This window comes from Stenella coeruleoalba (genome assembly GCF_951394435.1).
Source record: "Stenella coeruleoalba genome assembly, chromosome: 1".
Classification (NCBI taxonomy): domain Eukaryota; kingdom Metazoa; phylum Chordata; class Mammalia; order Artiodactyla; family Delphinidae; genus Stenella; species Stenella coeruleoalba.
Genome location: NC_137169.1, coordinates 86,660,892 through 86,684,920, shown reverse-complemented (window position 1 = coordinate 86,684,920; position 24,029 = coordinate 86,660,892). Strand labels below are relative to the sequence as shown.

Sequence of the window (24,029 nt, the reverse complement as noted above, 5' to 3'; positions counted from 1 at the left end):
AGATGTCCATGTAGATACATATATTTTTATTATTCAGTAATGATAGAACCCTTCTATTAAGCCAGCTCATTACCATTCAAGTAAAAAAAACTAATTTAAATATTCTTCCATTAAAAAAAGTAATACATTGTAAAGCTGTATAAATCAAGTGAAAAATACATATACTTATTATTCTTCCCTAAGGGCAAGATTTAATTTTGAATTTGAATGTTGCTTAGCATAGGGTTTTGATGTTAATTGAATCTTAAATGAATGATTTTACATGAGGCAATTGACATTCTTAAATAAGACTGATAGCATTTGAAATGAAGCGACCTCTAACCTGGTTATTTCTTGAAATTCTTATCAAAAAAGATTTTAAGTCTAGTGTTCATAATTATTTTTAATAGTATTATTTATGAGAGCAAAAAATTTACATAAGTGCTTAATTATTAGTAGTTCTCTTCACTAATAAAGGTATGTTAACATGATGTACTAGAAGATTATGTCGTTATACAGAGAAGTGTTTAAACAAATAAAAAATACAGAACTCAAAATAATACATATCCACTATAATCATCATGACACAAATAAGTAACATATGTTTTTATGTTGACACATTTGAAAAGAACCCTGCAGAAATTTTAAAATATTTTTATCTGCATATAGCAAATTATTTTTCTATAATTGCATTTAAGTGTAGCCTTCTCTAGGAGATAAGGTTATGGGCATTCTTTATTTCCTCTTTATACATTTGTGTACTTAGCTCTTGTCATTTTTTTGTTTTTCATGTGCATGTATTAATTTTCAAACCAGAAAATGAGGCTCTGAAACGACTTCCATACATTAACTAATAATTCTAAAATAAACTGTGCAAAGAAACAAATTTTATTACTTCAAGTATTATATTCACTTAACTACAAACAGTTTTACTTGGCAAAAATTAACATTATGCGATCTTTCCATGATTATGATATTAAAATTAAACTTTCAAAGGGTATATTCTTTCAGTTTATAATACCTACCAAGGATTACTTCCTTTCAAATCTCTTCACCATCATCATAATCATCAGCATCAGTATCATCAACAATTGAAACTTACACTCTTTTGTACCTACTAAAGAACAATTAGAAAATGTCCACGTACTTTATCCAGCATGTCATATTTTATGGTTTCAGCATCCCTTCACATTTTAGCAAGAAATAATTTTCTTTGGTTACCTGGATACCAAGATACTTTGAAATTATTCACCTATGTTCAACTGGATTTTTGTTTTATTGTTTCATTATTCTTGTTTTTATAAAAAGACTCAAATTTATTCTTAGTTATTGGTCATATAGAACAAAATTGGGAATAGCTTCATTTCACCTACTCAGAGTTTATTTGGAGATACCTGTCTTATATTCGGTGTCAACTGTCTTCAAGTAAATTCACACATCTAAGTATAATATTTCAATATGACAATAATTGGTTTCTGATACAGACCTATATCTCATATTTACAAACTGATTTTCCTCTTTCATTTTAATATTTAAATTTTTGTTGTAAACAAACTGTGACCATTTTACTTCATAAAAGTCCAAAGGCAAATGTTTATACCCCATTTCTTCTATCACACTAGGAACAAGCCCCTTTGGTGATTTATTTTTACAAATGTGGATGAAAACAGAAGTATTTCCATAATAATATGATTAAATTAAAAAGGGACTGGAAAGATTCTGCAATATTTCACTTCCTTGTATATCTGAGATATTCTGAAGTTAACAGATAACAGCAGACTGTTGCTGTTTCAGGCCACACAGTTTGTGTGTTAGTTAGGAAGCCGTGATTATATAAGGGCCCCGATTTCCTGATTATGCTTGGACTGATGTGTCAAATCAGTTAAGAGTTATTCACTTAGGAAAAAAAACAATAAATAACTGGAGCTGTAGGGATCTTGTGAAGTTATAATAAAGAAAACCAGAGATTCATCCAAATATATACATCTAAGATGCAGTACACTTGATATAATTTTAGCAACATGTAGAAATATAATTCATTTGGAGGAAAGGGTGAAAAACATACTGATATAAACTGCTGTGAAGAACAAAGTTTGCAATATGGCAATATGGCACAGTGATGCTAATTTAACTATTTCTAATAAAACCGTATTTTGTATAAACTGAGTGCAACCTATGAGCGTGACAAAAATATGTATTTATGTGACAGGTATAGTCAAAACTCAAACATTTCATTTGGAGTTCAATGGAATTGCCATGAACATTTTCTCTTAAAAAAATAAAAAAGCAAACTTAGAAAAGTTTTGCAGACTTTATCACTGAAAGGAAAACATAGTAGGTGCACTTGTCACATGACTTTTATAACCTAATATACTTATGTTTTATAATCACAATCACTTATAGTATATTGTATATCTTAATTTTCAAGGCATTTTCTTAAAAATTATTTCAATTAATTGTCATAACACTACTATAAGGTCAGTGTGGACAGGTTCTATTGTAAAGGAGAGATAAAGTTATTTCTGTGGATTTAAAGAGTTAAGTGGTAAAAAAAGCCTATGTTGATAAATGCGCTTTATCCAACAGAAATATTTTAAATCATTTCAAAATCTGAGATTTATGAGAAATTCCTTTTAGAGACTTGAATTTACTTAAGGTTGTTAATGTAGAATAAAAAAATAGGAGAGGTAGAAAATGATCTTTCCAATCCCACCTGCTATAAAGAAAATCACTTGAATCTGTCCACTAATCTCTAGCCCACTGCCATGAGACCTCTATGTCAGTTCACATCTCTGTCTTTGTTGCTATGTTTTCTAACTAGGCTCAACATGTTTAGTTTTGTTCCACTCTGACCCATATAGCCAGTGTGATCTTTCTAAAAGGCAAGCACAATAGATATTGTCTCTTCCCTGCTGAAAAGTCTTCAATGGCATTCCCCATTTCCCTTAGAATGAAAAATAAAAGACAAAGCTTATAAGGCCCTCTTCAGCCTAATAGCGTTCAGGACATACTAATGTAAAATATGACATGTTGGCATATTAAGATGAATGAGTTTGAGAATATGGCAGAAGCAGAAAGGTCACTTTGACCTTCTTCCAACCCTTATCTCACAAAGCAGGTCATAAAACCCTCATACAAGAGGTGGCCTCCTTATGCCCAGAGGGAAAAAGAAGCATCTTTACCTCCAAAGACAAAGGGACACTTAGAAGACTCCTAACAAAAAGGACTTGCTAAATTCCCTCCAGTTTATTTCACTTAACTCATACTCCTTAACCTACCCTATTTCTACATGACAGCCCACTCTTCACCAAACTTAGCGTAGAAATACTCAGATCTGTTTCTTCTGGTCTAGATTTGCTCATGAAGGCTCCTGTACCACAAAGAACTTACAATAAATCAACATATATACATTTTTCCTGTTAATTTATCTTTGTCAGTTTCATTTTCAGACCCAGCCAGGAATCCTAAGAGGATTGAGGAAAATTTTTCCTCCTCTACAAGCCTCCTTTTTCAACTCAACATTACCTCCACTCCACCATCCTTCAAAGAGAACCTCAGTAATTTGAACATGTACTCTCTCACTTCTCGTCTTTTCTCTGCCTGGAACTCTCTTACTCACATCTTTATCTGACTACCTCTCATTCATCATTCATTAAGGTCTCAGCTTAAACACATCCTCTGAGGAATCTTCCTCTTTCCCTGCAATGTCTTTCTATCCTGGAACTTATTATACTTTATTATCATAACGTTTTATTTTAATTGACTGTTTCTCTTATTGACTGTAACTACATGAGAAAGGGACCGTGTTTGTCCTGCATACTGTGGTCTCTCCAGGGCCCAGCACAGTGTCTGGTGGTAGTAGGGGCTCAAGTAATTCTTGTTGAATGAAAATATCAGTATCAGTTAGATAATCTTGCAAAATATAAAATATTTTAGTTTAAAGTACCTTTAAACTAGCAAGCACTATAGACTACAAAGGATAAAATAATTCTCTTAATGTATCAATTTTGTATAGTCATTAATTCAGTCAGAGATAAGGTTAAAGATGTATGTTTAAATATACGTTCCAGGAAAAGTATGTTCAGAATACGCTAGATGAATGGGAACTTCCCTGGTGGTCCAGTGGGTAAGACTCCACACTCTCAGTGCAGGGGCCCCGTCATCGACCCCTGGTCGGGGAACTAGATTCCGCGTGTATCCTGCAACTGAGAGTCCGCATGCCACAACCAAGACCCAGCGCAGCCAAAATAAATAAGTAAATATTAAAAAAAAGAAAAGAAAAAGAATGAAGTTGTACCCCTACCTCATACTACCTAAAAAAAAAATTAACTCAAAATGGGTCAAATACCTCAATGTAAGAATTAAAACTATAAAACTCTCAGAATATGCTAGATGAAGAAAGTGATAGCATAAAATTCATTTAAAATAATAACTACTTTGCGGAATTGTTAGTTGTTCAAAAAAGGTAATCATTTGAAAAGAAAAATGTTGACTAGGCTCTTTCCTGAATTAAAAAACAAACAAAAAAACACAACTGAACTATAAACTAAACTGAACTAATGCTCCTTTTTTGATTTTTTGGATAGCTACAGAAGGCATGGTAGGGATGGCAGGGACATAACGTATAAGCCCTGAACTAATTTTCAAACCTTTGGTCCTTTCCTCATTTTGCAAACCCTTTTTAATACAAGAAAAAGAGAGGAAAAGGAAATAAGATAGGAGAATCATTAGGAAGCATGTGCAAGTGCTTTTGAAGAATTCAAATCCTTCCAAAACAAGAAACTGAGGGGAAAACAGACACAATAAAATGGTAGTATAATTCTTTCTCACATCAAGCTGAGCTCAAATTAGGTACTTGGGCATGCTGTGTAGGAAGGAAAACTTATCACCCTCCCTCCACATATACACATTTGTGTCAGTGGGTGGGTTCAGCGTTACTATATTAACTGGCAACTCCACTGGCAATGAGCCACCGAAGAGGCTTCTGAATGTGACACTTGGTTCCTGAACAGACTCTTTCAACACAAGACATATAGAAAGTAAGAGAGAGGATAACATTTTAAAAATGAAGCAATACCACATATCACTAATTACCTGTTCATAAGAGTGGATATTCTCCTCAGCCATATCTGTAAATGCTGACTTGATATCATTTTGCATGTTTTGTTTCCATCTTTCCCAATCTGCTTTCAAGGCATTATTAGCGCACTCCACTTTATCTTCCAGTTTTCCAATCTCTTCCGTAAGCTGAATTAGATCACAAAGAGATCAACTGATCTATGTATTCCTGCCACTAAGTGAATTCTTAAAGTCTAAGCTGAATATTATAAAAAACAGTTTAAGAAAAATACTTTTTTTGAAAAGTCACCAGTATTTACCCTGTATACTAACTAGTTAAAGTAAAGAGAACACTGGATTCAGAGATGTCAAGTAGAGTTCTAAGGTCTGCCACCAATTAGCACTTGACTTTACCTAAATCTCTCTAATCTTGGGCTTCAGTTACACTATTTATAAAGCAAAGGAAATTGGACTACAAGTTATTCCAAAATTTTTTTGCAATAACTCTCTAATTACCACTGATTGTGATGAAATATTTATGTTAAAAGGTATGGTTGGGGGCTTCCCTGGTGGCGCAGTGGTTGAGAGTCTGCCTGCCGATGCAGGGGACACGGGTTTGAGCCCTGGTCTGGGAAGATCCCACATGCCGCGGAGCAACTAGGCCCATGAGCCACAACTACTGAGCCTGCACGTCTGGAGCCTGTGCTCCGCAACAAGAGAGGCCACGATAATGAGCAGCCCACGCACCGCGATGAAGAGTGGCCCCCGCTTGCCACAACTGGAGAAAGCCCTCGCACAGAAACGAAGACCCAATACAGCCAAAAATAAATAAATAAATAATAATTAAAAATGAATATCTGCTTATATAAAAAAAAAGATATGGTTTCACATGTTCAGCTTCCCCTTCCTACTCCTCATTTTTCAGCTGTTTTTAGCCGAATGCTCAGTTAACTGACATGTTATAACATCCGTATAGATTATGTAGTCCAACCTGGAGGCCCAGGGGATTAACTTGTCACATTCCACTCAGCTGGTAACAGAGGCAGGTTTATATCACAAGACACCTGACACCTAGTCCACGCTCCATTAGACAGGCTGAGTGTGACAGTCATACCTCCTCCCCAACTTACCCACCAACCTTTGAGCATGGAACCCATCAATTTATTGCTTTATATTTAGCACATTTATATTTATATAAATTTTTATATATTTATGCATATTTTATACACATATATTTATTCATATAGTCAGCATATATTTATTTATTAAGTTCCTTCTCCATACCAGGCATTATTCTAGGACTTGGAGATTCAACAGTGAAGACAATAGACAAAAATCCTTGTTTTTACCGGAGCTGATATTCAACTGGGGAGAGACAAACCATAAGCAAGATAAATGAAATATGAACTACCATTTGATAATAAGTGTCAAAAAGAAAAACAAAGCAGAAAGGTAGATAGGGAGTATAAGAATGATGCAATTTTAGATAAGATGGCTGGGGAAAGCCTAAATAAGAAACTGTCATTTGAATAAATATCTGAAGTTGATGTGAGAGTGAACCATGGGGTTCTTAATCAGAAAAGCATTCCTGGCTGAGGAAGAAACAGGACAATGGCCTAGAGGTGGAAGCATGCCTGGATGGTCCAAGAAGAATAAGGAGACCAGCATGGCTGTAGCAGGTGGCAGAGTTAAAAAAGAGGGAAGCTCTTAGGAGATGAGGTCAGAGAAGCAGTGGGTGACCAGATCTTACTGAGCCATGCAGTCCATGGTAAGGATCTTAGGTTTTATTGAGTGAGACCCAAAGCCAGAGAGATTCAAGCAGAAATGACACCACCTCTCCCATGTTTTAAAAGGGGCATATTATACGTTACCACTATTCCTTGGCTCCGAGTATTTGAAAGAGGCTATCATTTAAGAAGGTCCCCATTACAGACATGCTAAAATGTGAAAATGTATGTCTTAGAATCAAAAAAATGTTATTTTACTTCCAATGCTTGTTTGAAATATTCTTTTTATTCATTTGTCTGTGTCTATTATTTTGCTGTGCAATTTCACTGCTGACTTTATTTCATTGCAGCCATATTTGCTTTTGTTTCCCTAAGAATAGACATTTGGTATTATATAAATCTTTTATTACCTATGGGAGATCTATTTCAGTAGTAAGGTTGGTTTTCATGTTTTGTGTGTGGCGGGAAGATGTGTTTTTTTTCACTTTCTTATTTTGTTTGTAAACTATCTCAGTGAGGCCATTTATTACTTTATGGGTATGTATGACTCTTTGGGGGTAATTATTTTGCTTAATCACAGAGAATTTGTCTAAAAGGATGTTAATGGGATTTCTCATGGTGGACTGCGGATGCTGGAGAATAAGCTAAGGTAAAATTTTACTGACAGGCCAAACTCAAACAGGATCCGGAGAAAGCTCAGGGGCCGGTTACAAAACCTCACTCCTCTGGGTTGTTGGATGGAATCTTGCCATTTTCACAGCCAGATGGAGATGATTAGAAAAGTGTCTTTTTTTATAGCTAGGATCAAGAGGTACCTACACCAACTGTAACTGCACTGTTTTTCTCCTCTGCTTAGGTTTTGCAGTCTAAAAGTGCCATGCACTGGAGTGGAGTGGGATTACTGGCAAAGTTCTTTACTGAAAGTGGCTTCAGGAAACACAGTATCTAAATCATATATTCTATCTTCCTTCCCCTCCTGATGGAGCTTAAAATGGTGTTACTGCCGTAAGGGATTTAAACAAAGTCCTCCCCTTTTCAATCTGCAACTCCCTCTCCTAAAAGCCCTTGTTAGTGGTAGTCAGGCTGGTTGGTGCTTCTGCTCTGGCCCAGAGCTACTGCATTCCTAAAGAAGTCCTGTCCTGTTCTTTGACTTCACTCCCACCTACAGAAAGAAGCTTTGTAGCCTGATCAGCACGGCACTGGGATTAAGATCACTAATGATAGGTTAGACTGATCGCAGACCTCACGTCTGTCTTTCACAAGCTGTGTGACACTGGGTAAGAGTACTTTTTGAAGCCCTAGTTTCTTCATCTGTAAAATGAATATAAAAATGACACTACCTATCTCGAAGGGATTTTTATTAAAAGTTGCCTGAGATAATGAACACATTCATTGATGTGCACAGTGCCTGACAATTTTTCTACTAAACTGTATCTATTACTATCATCATTACCACCATTACCACCCGTACCACCACCATTACCACCATCATCATCAGTTGGTGAAATGGAAATGGATTCCCTCTCCTCTTCCAGTATTTTGGTCTCTGGAAATATACCATTTCTTTGCCAGGGTCTAGGTCTTAATTTCTAGTGCTATTTCTTGATTTATTCTCATCAGTGTAGAAGAAGATACATATGTTCTAAATATACATGATCAATTCCTGTCACTTTTTGGAGGCTATATATATATATACTGACCACTTTTTATTTCTTTGATGATTCCATCATTATTTTAGTTAGAAAAGGAAAAAAGAGACATTAGGTATTTCCTCACACTGAGTCATCTTCCCCTAATTTTGACTTGAAGAAACTCTAATTGATAATAAGCACAAAACACTTAATTCAAATTAGGAATGATCTGGACTATTCTCTTTCCTACCAATTTACAAAGGCATATTATTAGATTTCCCTTCCCTTAGTTGACTGCACTTTTAGCAAGTTCTTTGGTACAAGGAACTGTGCATTTAGATGGTGCGATCCAGGCTCTCAACATAAACAATGAACAAAATTTCACTGAAGTGGGAGAGTAACGTGTTAGGCACCTGGCGGGCCAAAGAAGCCCCTCTAGTGCTTCAGCACCCCTCTAACCACAGAGCAGGTTTCAATAACTCTAAAAGTAGGGAATTATAGTTTCTACCGGAAAGCAGCATAGAAAAGACTGAGTTTAAAAGGATTAAAGATTGAATCATTCATTTCACAAATACTGGAAACGACTTGGCCCTCTGTTGGTGGAAAAACTGAAGAAGGAAGCAATCCTTTTTGCCAGGAAAATGTTGTAATATCAGAATAAGTAATAAAAGATTATAATATAGTGAAAAATAAAGATTTAGATTTAACTGCAAGGCTAATGGGTAATCTCTAGCTTCAGTTATATTCAGCTAGAAATGAGCCATACAATTAAGTGAAAACCATTAATACTAAGAGCTCAGGCAAACAAAAAAATATCCTTCTTCAATAGCGAGTACCTACTATAGCACCAGAAAAAGCAGCAATAATAATGACCACTTATTGTATTTCTGCCATGGGCCACTGTATTAAGCTATATACTTTACATATATTATTTCATTTAATCTGCATAATAATATTGCAAATTTGGTAATATTATCTTCCTTTTACAAGCTGGGAAACTGGGAGAAAGAAATAAAAGAGATCACACAGCTTTTTGTGGCATCATGGAGATGCAAGTGAAAATACATGCTCTTTCCATAGTGAGTGAATAGCCCCAAGCTAGCTTGCCTGTGGCTTTCAAGGTTAAACTGATTCAGCTCTTACCTTAAGGAGTTTGTTATCTTTTAGAATGCAGATATGCAAAAATAAAACAAAAACCAAAGGCTATAATACAAAGCAGAATGTGATATATATCATAATGGAGGAAAAAAATTAAAGTAGTATATAGAAAGATACAGCATGGAGGATTAATTCCAACTTTGGTAGGGGACATTCCAAGTGTTAATTTGCTAGGCAGTGAGTGGGGAAGAAGACACCTGGATGAGGGTATGGCATAAATAAAACCACAGGGATGTTATGCTATAGAGTGTGACAAAACAATGGATAAGAGATAGGTTTGGAGGCTGGAGGTGGGCAAGAAGAAACATGGGAAATGCAGCTGGACAGGCTGATTGAAGATTGACCACTAGAGGGTGTAAATGCTATTGAGCATGAAATGGATTCTGTAGGAAAAGGTAAGCTACCGAAAGTTTTTGACCAGGGCTGAAGTATACTTCAGATAGATTCCTGAGTCAGAGATATGCAAGGATGCTTAAAAGAGAAAGGGAGGAGGAGGGGAAGAAAGGAAACCAATTAACCTGCACTGGGACTATGGAGACAGCAATAAAAATGATGAGGATTTGGTTCATTCCCACTCACTCATCCTGCAGCATTCACTCAGCATCCATCTAGTCTCTGTTAGGAACTAAGATGAAGGGTGAAAAAACAGACCTTGCCCTCAAGGACTCATGCCTAAGGGGAGAAATAAAAAAAAAACCAACTGGATACAGAAAATGTGAAATGCAGTTCATGTGAAGCAAATAGGGTGTACAGTCCTAGAAGCATGTTTACTTTGAAGTTTCTAAAAATCGAAGGTGGTCTGTCAAGGTTGGTACCTAGAGTGTGAGTAGGGGAATAGCAAAAGAGGAAAGAGAGGCAGCTGCCAGGTACTAAAGGGATTTCCCTGGGGGGTGTTTGGATTTTCAAACCAGGACCAGGAAAGCAGCAGTAACAATGAGATTCCTGATACAGGGGATACTGAGAGGAGGAGATCCTGAGACACAGAATCAGTAGGGGCTGGCAACTGACTAAGTATGGGTGGGCACTGGAAGAAAAGATAAGATTATCTGATATTTTTAACTGGATAGCATTCACTGGAAGAACAGGTGGGATAGGGTGAGATAGGAAATGAAGGCCTAAAGCCAACAGTAATAGTCTTGCAGGGTGAGGTATACATCAAACAACTTTTGGAGGTCAGCCTTGTGACATGTTTCACTAAAAATTCTTACTATAACTCTTACAAAGTGAAAAAAAAAGTACTCATCCCTGAGAAGGAACAGGGTCATGGAGAAAAAAAATAAAGGAAATAACAATGAAAAAAAGAGAAAAATATGATCATGCTAAAAATAGTCCACCATTAACATCAACATATTAAATGTTAAAGTAATATTTAATTACTATGCTTCATTATTTCTCATCCATGAAAAGTACAGTCTAGGAGGTGGGTGTCAGATCAAAGAATAAAAGATGCATGAGGTTCATGTCATAACCCATCAACTTGGATATATCCTAGATTCAGCTGAAGGGTGCCCCTTCCTTTACTTGTTAGATTGAGCTTGTTTTGTTTCTTTGATTCAGTTCAAGATTATCTAGAGAATGGTCTGACGGCTAAAGGGCCAAGAACTGACATACTGGTTCTGTCCACGTCAGTTACAGCTCTGAACCCTGGTTATATCATGTCATGAATGTTTGTCACAGGTCATGTGGGAAAGTGGGTAAAATAATTTGGATGAATCCACGCAGATCATTCATTACTGCTAGGAAATAAAGCCTACATTCTAATGAAATAGCCCTGTGGACCATTTCTACGATTATAGACCATTACACTATTTTTAACAGTTACTCAATTTTTGAAGCACATGTCTGCTAAGACAACCACAGGTGCACTGAATCGCTCAAACCCATTTAACCACCTTGGAGGTTTTCCTCCTTATTCCCTCAAAGCTGACTTTACAAAGCGAAACCAATCCAGAAACCCTATAACATTTTAATAATTTTTATTAAAATAGGCCTTTTATAGATTTTAATTTTCTATGACTTTTATACATTTAAATTTGCAAGAACATATTTTCCCATAAGTACAACCATCAGAAATAGATGGATTTTTATAGAAAAGTTAGATAAATCCATGCAAATACAGTTTATTTATTACCTTTCTTTAAGCAAATGATTAAAATATAAAATTTTTTTCACAGATAATTCATATTTTATTAACAATAAAAAAGATATAAGTGATAGAACATTTTAGAATCCCATAATAAAGACAAGGTTTTTCCTTTGTGACAAAATGTTGTCTTGGAAATTATATCAGAAACATCTATTTATTTATAAATAAAATATTACAGATGTGAACTGTATAATCACAAAGTTAGGGTAGCAAATAAAATAGGGTAGCGAATAAAATATGAAAAATATTTTAAAATATTTTTAAAAAGAACATACTCCACAAATATACATCTCCAAAAATATTTTATAATAAATAAAGTTTGGAGACAAAAATGGGATTACCTGTATACTCATAAACTATTTAAGAGGTAAATACAATGTATCTAGAGTACGTATATTTGATCTAACACTAAACATTAAAAAATAATCGGGCTTTTCTTAGAGATTAAAGTGTGCTTAAAGATGATTAGGTAGGCCTTTTGCTCTTAAGATTTAAGGTTGATCTTTTGATGCTATTTCTCTCAATATATTTTCAATACAGAGGCAAGAACTTTTACATTTACTAATAGAGACAAGAATTATTCCACTGGATTTGCTTGGCTATACTATGTCCTCCTGCAAATGGACTCTGAGCGCTTATCTGGACTTTCTGGCAGAGAAGTGCAGGTATTTAGGAATTACTTTAGAATAGCTTTAGATTTGGCAAGGACTATGAAAGACAGCAATTAACTTTTGGAGGGATGGCACAAGATATGGGTAACTACCTAGCCAGTCAGATGAGTGAAATCACCTTTACTACTAAGGAGGAGATGACAAACAGCCCGATTTCCTTTACATTCTTGCTGGATAGCCTTCTGATTATCTTTGATTTCTTTGTCTCTAACGTTATCAAGAATGGTCTGATAGTAAGAAAAAGAGGAATTTACAAGAGGTGTCTCGAAGCTATGGTGAGGGATAGAGTTAGGAAAAGGAGCTGTGTTTGTGCATGTATGTTGCACATTCTTAACATCTGCCTGCTCACCAGCAATGCTGAGTCCCTACTATGATCAGGTCCTGAGCTGCATGTCACACATGGCATCTCATTTAACTTTCTCCGTAACTCTTAGAGGTAGATTTCTTCCCCCGCATCTAGCTGGTCCAAGTCTTACAAAGTAGACTTTGCACGTGATGAACGTGGGTCCATGTAACAGTGCACTTTCAACATCCTTCCACCAGCTCTCAATTATGCTTTTCCTCTCTTGAATTATTTGGCAAACTCAATCTAAGTTGATTTTTTAAAAAAAATATTTCCTGCCCCCCCACTTTAATTTTATTTATTTGTGCTCCTTAAACCTCTATTCTCCTCCAAAATACAGTTTCTTATTACCTTCAATAAGATGAAAGAACACATAAATTGAGAATAAAAGTAAACATTCATTCAACAAATCTTTAAGTGCTTACTGTGTCCCAGGCATTAGCCCAGGAACATGACCAAGACCACAGGGGTGAATACGAGAGGGAAGGTCCCTGTTGCTGGGAGCTTACAACATAGTAGGGGTTTCAGACCCACACTGCATTGGGCATTCCCTCTTTGTCACCTTACCAACTACCTTAGAGTCTATCAATGAGCTTGTTCTTTTTGCATAAAAAAAAGGAAGTACCTCCCAATGTAAATTTTAAGAAATCCAGAACATCTAGATTCAAAAATTTCCCCAGAAAAGGAAATGTATCTTTATATCTAATAAATATCCTTACTGCATCTTTCTCAGTTGCCTTATGGTATTAATAAGTTGTATTTACCTCCTCTTCTCTTTTTTCCATGAATTTTAAAAATTTCATAATCACACACATTTATAGGACAGTGATCTAGAGCCTGCGCTCTGAAATCCATGGGTGATAATCTTGACCGTGTTGACCTTAGCTAACTAAATTCAGTTCTGTGATAGGCTGCCGTTTCCTCATCTGTAGAATGAGGAAAAAGAAAGTACCTACTTCACAGGATTGTTTTTGAACAACATGTTAGCAAAGTGCCTGGGACTTAAGCATTTAATACATGTTAGGGTTAGAGTGGCACTCCAGAGTGATTATGGAAGGACAATTGTTAGGGTCTCGGAAATGTCCTGACTGAATCTGCCAGCTCACTCACTTCTACTATGTTAGGGAATACTTACTGAGGACATGCATATAAAAGGAACAGCCATAGGGGAAACAAAGAGACATTAATAGCTCAGAAAGCTCCCCAAATGCTCCAATATGCCTGAGAGTATTGGTGGCTGAATGGACAATGTGGCCATGCCAAAAAGTCTATGTAAGGCCATTCCAATCAGGCTCTCCTCCAAATCAGATGGGCAAGGCCAAGAAGTCCAGAAATTACCTCCATTTTGAGGAACTAGGTTACCACATTACGTCAATAAATTATTCCACTCTAATACAAGAAATATTAGTATCTTGCTAATTTATGGAATGATAAAACCCTAAGACAAACAATGCAGATGGCTCTTCCCACACTGATTCTGAAAGTTCCTTAAAATATACTTCCTAGTAACCAAAAAAACCTGTCCAGCAACTTAAGAAGACCCCCTATACTTCCAAACATTCTCTTATGCCTTTAGTTTTTCTTATTTACCAGAGATCAGTTTTTAGAAAACATATTAGTTCCTTCAAGAACTATTTGTTGAGCACGTACTATGTGCCAAGAGTACCACGCTAGACACAGTGCCCCTATGTGAAATATTTTCCTTCTTTTCTCACTCAGTTTTTGGCACACTGATGTCATAGAGGTACATCTTTACTTAAATCAGAAAGTCCTCCTAATTCTGATAGTTTCATGATGAGACCAGTACAGAATGACTTAATGTGTGTTTCTTAAATTGGGATTTCTATATCCACATCAATACTCAGTGATAACATAAGGGATTGCCAATGACATAAATAAATGTGGCATAATCTTGTCATAGATATTTTATGGAGATCAGAGAAAAATATTTTTAAATTAACATAAACATAAATATATTATGGAGTAGTGATATTCATATGAAACTTTAAAACAGGACACCTTAATGAAATTTTGATCTTGCACTCGCCACGAATGGGTCTCTGACTACTGAGGTATACATTCCAACTTTCCTATACCAAAGAAAGGAAACTCTTTTCATAAAAATGTTTGAACTACACACTGCATTACAATGTGTTAGAAGGAAATCTGCTTGACTGCTGAACTACATATTTAATAAAGATTAATACACTTTGGCATGATAATTCTAGGTGAGTTAATTGCCATGATTACCAAGTTTTATCAAAGTATCATTTATAAAAATTACAGACTGAGAAAGCAGCTTCCCCATAGTCTATTTCTCCAGGAACAGCTGCCAGGATGATAGAAGGAAAGTCAAACTTTTTTCAACGACTTTGATCTATCACTGCTGAACAGCAGTCTAGGGAAAATTTCACTTACCTCTCTAAGAAAGAACCACCGTCTCTGACTATTTAATCATCCCCATCCTTCATCACTTATCCCTGACATTATAATCTACAACTAGTGGCAAGTAAGCACCCCTTTTCCTCACCCTATGACTGTCTCTATTTACAAGTACAGCAGTAAGTTCATGTGGGCAGCATGATTAAAATTTAGAGTCTCTCCAATATCATGACTGAGCTCCTAACATCTGAAGAACTTACAAGGGTCTGCTCCTAATGCACTATTGGAAGAGTTATCTTCCTAATGAATGATAGCAATCTCACACAAATTAGTCTAGTATGTAGAATTTATAAGGATAGCATGACCTGGATACAAAAACTGACATTTCTGGTACAAGCAATGGTAATTACAAATCACTCTCCCCCTGCCCCCAGCTTTATTGAGGTATAATTGACAAAGAAAAAAAAATGTATATGTTTGAAATATACAACATGATGACAAATCATTCTTATTCAGAAATATAAACACAAAAGTCCTAAAAGTTGAGGTAGCCAAATCCAGCAAGGGCCAAGTTGAATTTATCCCAGGGATCCAAGGATGGCTAAAATGAGAAAATCTCTCAGTGTAAATCACCACATTACGTGAATGATGAAGAAAAATCATACACTTACAATGAGTCGGTACAGGAATCCACACAATAAATTTGAACACCCACTTATGAATCAACTTCTCATCACATAGGAGTAAATAAAAACTGCCTTAACCTGATTAAAAAATATATACTTTAAAACGTTTAGCAAATATCAATACTAATGGAAAAAATCCTGAAAGCATTTACTTTAGCATCAGGGATAATACAAGGATGTCCCATCACTGATAACTTTACAATGCATTTTTTAGCCAGCTCAATAAGAAATGAAAAAATAAATACAAGGTATAAAGATTGAATAAATGAGACAAAACTATCAATATATACCCATAAGGTTTTCTACATAGAAAATCCCAAAGAATGTACAAAGAAATTATTAAAACTAAAAATAATTTAGAAGATTGCTGGATATAAGATACATATGCTAAAGTGAATTATATTTCTATACTCTGGCTCAAAAAAAGTTAGAAAATAAAACATTTTAAATATATAATTTATGATAAATACAAACAAAACATAAGGTACTTAGGAATAAATTTATGGAAAGATATAGAAGACCGTTTTGGAAAATAACATTTTAAAACTTATTGAGAGATATCAAAGAAGACAAATAAATGGTGAGGTTTCTAAAAATTATTCCGTTTTAAATCTTGTAGCTAGTTCTCTTTCTTTTAATTTCAGTTTAAGTATCAGTTCCTCAGATAGTCCTTTTCAGACAGCATTTATGTTCAAAGTAGGTACTTTTTCACTACTCTCTCCATCTCAGTCCACTGTTCATCTCCTTAATATTCATTAGAACAATTATTTTTTGTATGTTTATGTACTTTCCTGTTAGAATATAAGTTCTAACATGGGCCATGTGTCTACCTTTTGGCCACTATATCCTCAGTACTTACTATGTTGAAATGTGATAAATATTTGTAGAATAAATGAATGATTTCAGAAAAGTAAAATATTAGTAATGAATCTAGGCTTGTTTTACTACTGCCTTTCCAAGGATTGTTTTACCACACTTTGAAATACCACAGAAACTTACAAGCTGCCTGTACCTAAACCTAAAGGTATATATCACCAAAATTTTTGAGCAAAACAATACAATTTGAGGATAACAGCTATTCTTACTTAAAAATATCTTCATTGTTTTCTTTTTAAAATGGCTTCTCTATTATTGCCTTTTATGGAAATAATTAACCATTCAATCTATTTATTCAAGTGCTAAAACTTTCTCTTCATAATCAGAAAAGCTGAGAAATTATCATTTTAAAAGTTCTTGAAAATAATATACCTAAATAAAAAGATTTAGATTGCCACTCCATCATAAGACAATAGAAAATTCAAAAATTCAATTCTAATCTGACAGCTACTTCTTCTTAACAAGTATTAATTAAATTGCAGGGGAGAGAGAAGAGGGCTCTTAACAATAAAATTACATTATTTTCTGATTTGTGAGAGGGGTAAGATGTGTCTGAAAAATTAGCTGCTTGATTATACAATGCTGCTCAGGCATCCATGTGATTACTACATGTGAATGCCTTTTTTATATACTTTACAATACATACTTTTCTTAAAAAGTAGAAACCTCTCTTCCTGAAATTCACTGCAAATTTTGTTATCCAAATGTAGCTTGTTCAGTAAAGCACAATGTATTTTCTAAAAATGACAAATTAAGTCATAAAACACCCACAAATATAGTTGATACATCACCTTTCAAGTCAGTACCTCCAACACCATTAACGTCCTTCGAATAAGGAATAATCATAATTTTCTTTGACACTGGAAGCAACAGAAAGCCAATTATTTAAACAGCCCCATTTTAGGAAATGTAGTGATCCCTTTTGCATCCTTTGTACAACAGAGGCACAGTAAAAATATATAGGATAGAAGAGGATTCATTTTTTCCAGGTGCTTCCATGAGTCCGATTAATATAAACCTTTTAAAAGGAATGATGTGGCTCCTAAGAAAAAAAATTTTTTAATCAAGGTCTTTTAACTCTTTCGATATAATTTCCTATATTTGTTTCTGAAGAACATAATCCAAGCCTAGAAAAGCTATATGCTATACTATCATTAGGTTTTAATAAAGTTATAGAAATTATTTCAAAGCCAAATCTAAACATTTATTTTATAGACCTTCGCAGGCCATACAATTTTCTGCCATTAAATATTTTTATTCACTATTTAACCAAACAATACCTTTAGTATTATCTCATTTAATTCTCACTATACACCTATAACGTAAATATTGTTTTACTAACAAGAAAAAGGAATGCTTACTGAGGTTTAAGTTACTTTTTTGTAACTTTTTTCCAGAATCCAGATTCTCTAATTTGTGATCCAACCCCACCATATTACACAATTCCATAATGCGGCCCATGAACCTCAAGACATATATAAGACAGCTCACAGGCTGCATGAAGGAACTCCCATTTATATTTAACTCTTTTTAATTGACATAAAACATTATACTAGTTTCAAGTTTACAACAAAGTTATTTGATATAGTATATATGGAGAAATGATCACCACAATATGTCTAGTTAACATCCATCACCACACAGTTACAAATTTTTTTTTCTTGTGATGAGAACTATTGAACTTTTCAGATCTACTCTCTTAGCAACTCTCAAATATACAATACAGTGTTATGAACTACAGTCACCACCCTATACATTACAATCCCATCACTTATTTTATAACTGAGAGTTTGTACCCTTTGATCACCTTATATGTAATTCTCATATAATGTTTTTAACTTATATGCATAGTTTATAATACAGATAAAATATATGAGTAAAGTAGTGCAAGTAGATAATTTGTAAATTTAAAATGTACACGTACTGGGAGGTGTGCTCAAAAATATTTAGGTGATAGAGTACGTTATCAAAAAGTCTGGTGACTGAAATGTTATCTTTGCTGAAGTACTGTGTACATCAGACTTTTAATCAAGTGATTTTGCTTGATGTTTTTTCAGACATTCATCTCTTTTCTATCTGAATCCCTACCAAAGCTAAAACCTTCAATAGATATGGTCTTTCCTCTTTGACTCAATCAACCAAACTACCATACATAAAAAATACAGCTCTTAAAGTTGCAGCATATTCTAAAACAGAGCTAGCCAAAAGAACTTTCTGGAATGAGAGAAATGTTCAACTTTGGAGTGCCCAAAATAGTAGCAATAGCCGCATGTGCCTTTGAAATGTGCTGGACCAACTGAAGAACTGAAGTTTTCCTTGTATTTAATTTAAATTAATTCATATTTAAATGTAACTAGCCACATGTGGTTAGTGGGTACAATACTGAATAGCAAAGCTCTAGAGAGCTGTGATCAATATAACTGGAATAGCATATGTACTCAAGTATATAAATTTTAGGGCTTCCCCCCCAAAAAAATATCCTTTAGTAAACCTGCTTTTACATGGTTTCCCAGAAATCCTCTAATATTAATGAATATTTTTTCAATTACTTCATTCTAAAGACATGACGGTATTTTAGAATATTACCTTGAAACAAATTCAATATTTGGTACTTTTGGATATATATAGTAGTTTACTAATAGAATTCGTTTAGTTTAGTATTTTTTTAAGGGAGACAACACACTAATTATTTTTAGGAAATAACTTCATAATTCAAATGTTTATTATCATTACAAATAAGTATTTTAAAATTTACTTTTAAAAGCACTGCAAATCAACAAATAAGAAGGATAAGTGGGGGTAGACAAGTTCCACCACATATAAAACATATTTTAAAACATCCATTACTGAAACAGTACAGTTCTGCTGCTTAATTAACAGGCCAATCAAGGGAACATACAGAAAGCCTTAAAACAGTTGCATGTGACAACAAAAACTGAGTATACTTCAAAGGTAGCGTTGCAAAGTATTGGGGAAAACATGACTACTCAATAGATAGCTTGGGCACAGCAGGATAGTTATCTGAAAAAATATATAGTTGAACCCACACCTTACATTTATAAACAGAATTAATTCCAAATGGCTCAAAGATTCAAATGTAAAAAAGAAAACCCCAAAAGTTAATAAAAGAAGTGTGATACAATTCTTTTGTCATCCTAACTTGTACTTGAAAGTAAAATCCTTTAGAAAAAGATAGATAAATCTGACTTTATAAAAACTAAACTTTTCTGTACAGAAAGATCACTATAAAGAAAACTAAAATACAGTACAAATGACAAAAAGGACTAATTTCTCAAACAAGAATTTCTTAAAAATCAGGAAAGATCAAGAATAGGTAAAATCTAATGAGCAAAAACCAGACAATTACAAAAAAAGAAAGACAAATTTTACTTAAACATAAAAAATGCTTAACCTTGTTCATCATAAGAAAAATAAAAATTAAAACTACGAAGGGATACTATCTTCACTTAACGGATGGCAACGATTCTACAGTTTGATAACACTGACAAGGCTGGGGTGGAGGGTACAGGAGTAAACAAGCAATCAAACATGTTGGTGAGACTGTAAATAGCTCTCCCAGCGGAAAGTAATTTGGTGGTAGTTCTAATAACATCAACAATAACATCAGCTAATTCTTTTAGCTTTTCCTTTGTACCAGGCACTATTCTAAGCACTTATGTGTTACACATTTAGCCCTATGAGCTAGGTACTATTATTTCTTCTATTCTACAAACTGTGAAACTTGACCAAGGTTGCACAATTAATAATGAGCTATCAAAACTGAACAGTCTCTGGTTTAGCAATTTCAATTCTAGGTATTTATTCTACAGATCTACTGGTACATTCACAAAATAATACACATACAAGGTTATTCACTGAAGCATTGTTTATAGTAGCAAAAGGTTAGAAATAAATGTTCACAGTTGGAGTCAGATTAAATAAATTCTGGTACATCCATACATCAGAAGACCATGTAGCTGTAAAAGACCAACAACTGGAAGGATCACCAAGATATGTTATTATATTAATAAAGCAAACTATAGAAAACTTTACAGCATATTACTACATTCACTAAAAAGTAAAATCAGAATGTATATCTGAATTTGTGGTACATCCATAAAGAAACCTGGAAGGCTACAAAAGTAACTAACAACAGTATGTACTTGTAAAGTGGGTGGTGGGAATTGGGAAGATAGGATATGGGGATGGGAAGGAGACTTTTCATTAAATGTGTGTTTTAAAATTTATGAATTTTGAATCATGTGAATACATTACATATTTGAATAAATCATTTTGATTTTTTTTTTAAGGCAACATGCTCATTGCTTACATTAGAGATCAAGAAATATATTTTTGGGGACAAATAAAATGTTGACATTCCTAATGTTCTATAAATGAGCACTGGTGGCTGGAGATAACATTTGAAGGGACATATCACATAGGGACTAAAAATGAGGCACAGACACAGAGACTCTGAGCTCCTTTTTCCTGGTTGTTGAACTGTATGAGTATATAACCTCTTCCAATGAAAAGAGAGTCAGATGACTCAAAAGAAGTGTTGAAGATGCATGTGCGAGTGCAAAAGGTGATATTTCTACATTAATATATTATTTAATGTGTATATTAAAGAACCACATGTTCATATATGTGTATGATCTTAAATGTGCATGAGTAAGTTAATCTAAATATCATAACTAAAAATTTGACGCTGGACAAAAACCTTGTTTTTTGGTGTGGAATCTTCTTTGGGAAACTTGTGTCAGGGTGTCCTTACATTTGCATTTCTACATGTGACAGTGATGACCACACCTGGCATATGTGCATGCGCCTTTCATATCCTCATTAATGGAATATGCAGGATGTGTCCAGCATTTTCCTGGTGTGAGGGTCTGTGACAGATCTTTTAATGCATTAAAGATTTGTTCTGAATGCATTTCTTTGTCCTTTCTCTTACTCATTTTAGATTAAAAGCTTCTACATCAGAGGGTGCCAGCAGCAACAGAACCTGCCTCCTGGGAAGCACAGAACCTCTGCAAGTTTGTAGCTTATTTTGAAAATGCACCTGGTGATCACCAGGTGCATTTTCAAAAAATTCTTCCCCTCTTCCCCAGCCACACAGCTACTGAGAACTACTGACACACATCATGCCTCCTTAATTCATTTCACATTTTCTTTTTTACTGAGAGATAAGCAAGGCAGGTCAATTTACTCTAAAATTCATACTATTAAAACTGCCAGTTCACTGTCACAGAATATTTCAAATCACCAATAATGTTCTGTGGCAGGAATGGCAAAAAGAATTTATCATGCGTGCCAACTCTAACTGATCGGTATCAGTCATATGAAGCACGTTGATATGTATCTTTTCAGATGTCACCCTAGAATACAGTTTTTAAGTTACTGGCACAATTTCTGGAGTCCTGCTTCGACAACCTCTACATGTGCAATATTGAGCCAGTAACTTTTATTTCTCTGTACCTCAGTTTTCACATTCGTAAAATGAAGAAAATTATAGTACCTACCTCACTGTATTGTGTGGGACTTAAATGAGACAATACACGTAGAGCATTTAGAACTCTGCCTGGCACATGGTAAGTGCTTAAAGAATGTTAGCTGTCATTATTATCATCATCATCAGTTTTAGCATAACATACTGATCTGGTTAAAATAAAATTCTATATAGGAATTCCTTGAAAGAAGGCAAAAAGAATTTCAACTTTCCCAGATCACAACTCTACATGTTCTAAAGTGTTTCCAAGTTGCAATTCCCAATTTACTGTGAGTTCTAAATATATATATATTTGGAAGCGATTGAAAAAAAAACACTGAATTCTTAAAATTCCTTTTTTGTTTTGATCTTAGTAGAATATAATTGTTATTTATCTTCGAAGTCTCACACCCTTCTAGACTTCAAACCCACCTATCAGGAAAAGAAAAAAAGGGTAAGAGACCAGGGAGTATAGTGCCAGGTTATAGTTCTGGTTCTACTATTTAACTAACTGTATAATAACTGTGGACAAATCACTTAATCTTTCTTATCAAAATCTCCACTACTACCACCTTAGTTTATGCCATCATCATCTCCTTCCTACTGCACTGGACTCAACAGTCTTTTTGTTTCTCATGCAGGAAACAGAGTGAGCACATGAAAACAACTGTCAATTCTTCCTTTTCCCTTTCTCTTCTTGAACAATTCAGTCCTAAAGCTTATTTGGTAATGCAGAGCAAGGCTGGTGTCCATTCTGGTGGAGGAAGGAAGGCAAAGTCATGGTGGCCCAGAGCAGGATATGAAGGCATTAGCAAGATGATGAGGTCTTCCCTGCAAAGAGTGGTCCAGAATGGGAAGTAACAGCACAAGCAGGGTGAGAAGGGTGTGTATTGCGTGTGGGCAGCATGGGGGAGCTGAGGCTAGCACGGAAAACTGACTCCTAGAGTGGTAAAGAGGATACTCTTGCATGGGTGTGGTCCAGTGCAGGGTGTGGAAACTTGAGTGGGGTGAGGAGTACCTCCACTTAGGAAAGAGCTATGAGCTCTTGAGCTATGCAAGATTGTTTGCAAACAGGGAATCAATCAAATAAATAGATATGTAAGGGATAATGGGAGCCTGTTTCTCACTGTCAGAAAGAGAACCACAAATATTGAAAGAAAGAAAACTAGAATGAACCCTCATGATATTGGATTTAAGTTGTAGGCATTGGTATGAAATTGTTATTTTTAATATTTATAAACAGACAAATCAATATAGATATAAAAATGTGTGATTATACATTATATTCCTATCTATATATCCATAGATATGTTTCCTATCTATGTCCACTCAGATCTTGGAATAATGTTACCTAAATAGCAATGAACATATCTAATGCCAAGATACTATATTCTAAACATAATTTTTTCCACTAAAACTAACCAGGGCTTGTTAGGAAAATGGCTGATTCTGGGGCTGGAGCAAGAAAAGTACAAGAAGAGCCTAGAAAGTCTTGTTGTACCAGAAAGAAGTAAAGAATGATGGGAACATGTTAAAAGGAGGGAAAAAAAGACAGCTTGAAGATGGTCCTACTAGCCAAATTGGAGGCAATTTGTGTATCAAAATACATAGTGATAGTAATGGACTAAAACACACTGACTAAAATAGAAAAGCGCACGCGCGCACGCACGCGCACACACACACGCACACACACACACACACACACACACATACACAAATCAATTTAAAGTTTAGGGCTTCCCTGGTGGCGCAGTGGTTGAGAGTCCGCCTGCCGATGCAGGGGACACGGGTTTGTGGCCCGGTCCGGGAAGATCCCACATGCCGCAGAGCCTGCGCGTCCGGAGCCTGTGCTCTGCAACAGGGGAGGCTACAACAGTGAGAGGC

General features: G+C 35.0%; 1 protein-coding gene across 3 annotated transcripts in view; it reads right to left on the bottom strand.

Moving 5' to 3' along the window:
* Positions 1–24,029, bottom strand: part of SNX7 (sorting nexin 7) — a 97,237-nt gene that overhangs the window by 13,634 nt on the left and 59,574 nt on the right. For 2 of the 3 annotated variants that reach the window (XM_079923808.1, XM_079923809.1), the window contains one exon: positions 5,074–5,226. In XM_079923808.1, coding sequence (XP_079779934.1) covers positions 5,074–5,226 — 153 coding nt within the window. Of the gene's footprint in view, positions 1–3,306; positions 4,995–5,073; positions 5,227–24,029 lie in introns of those variants that run through there. The other variant, XM_079923810.1, reaches the window with a different exon arrangement.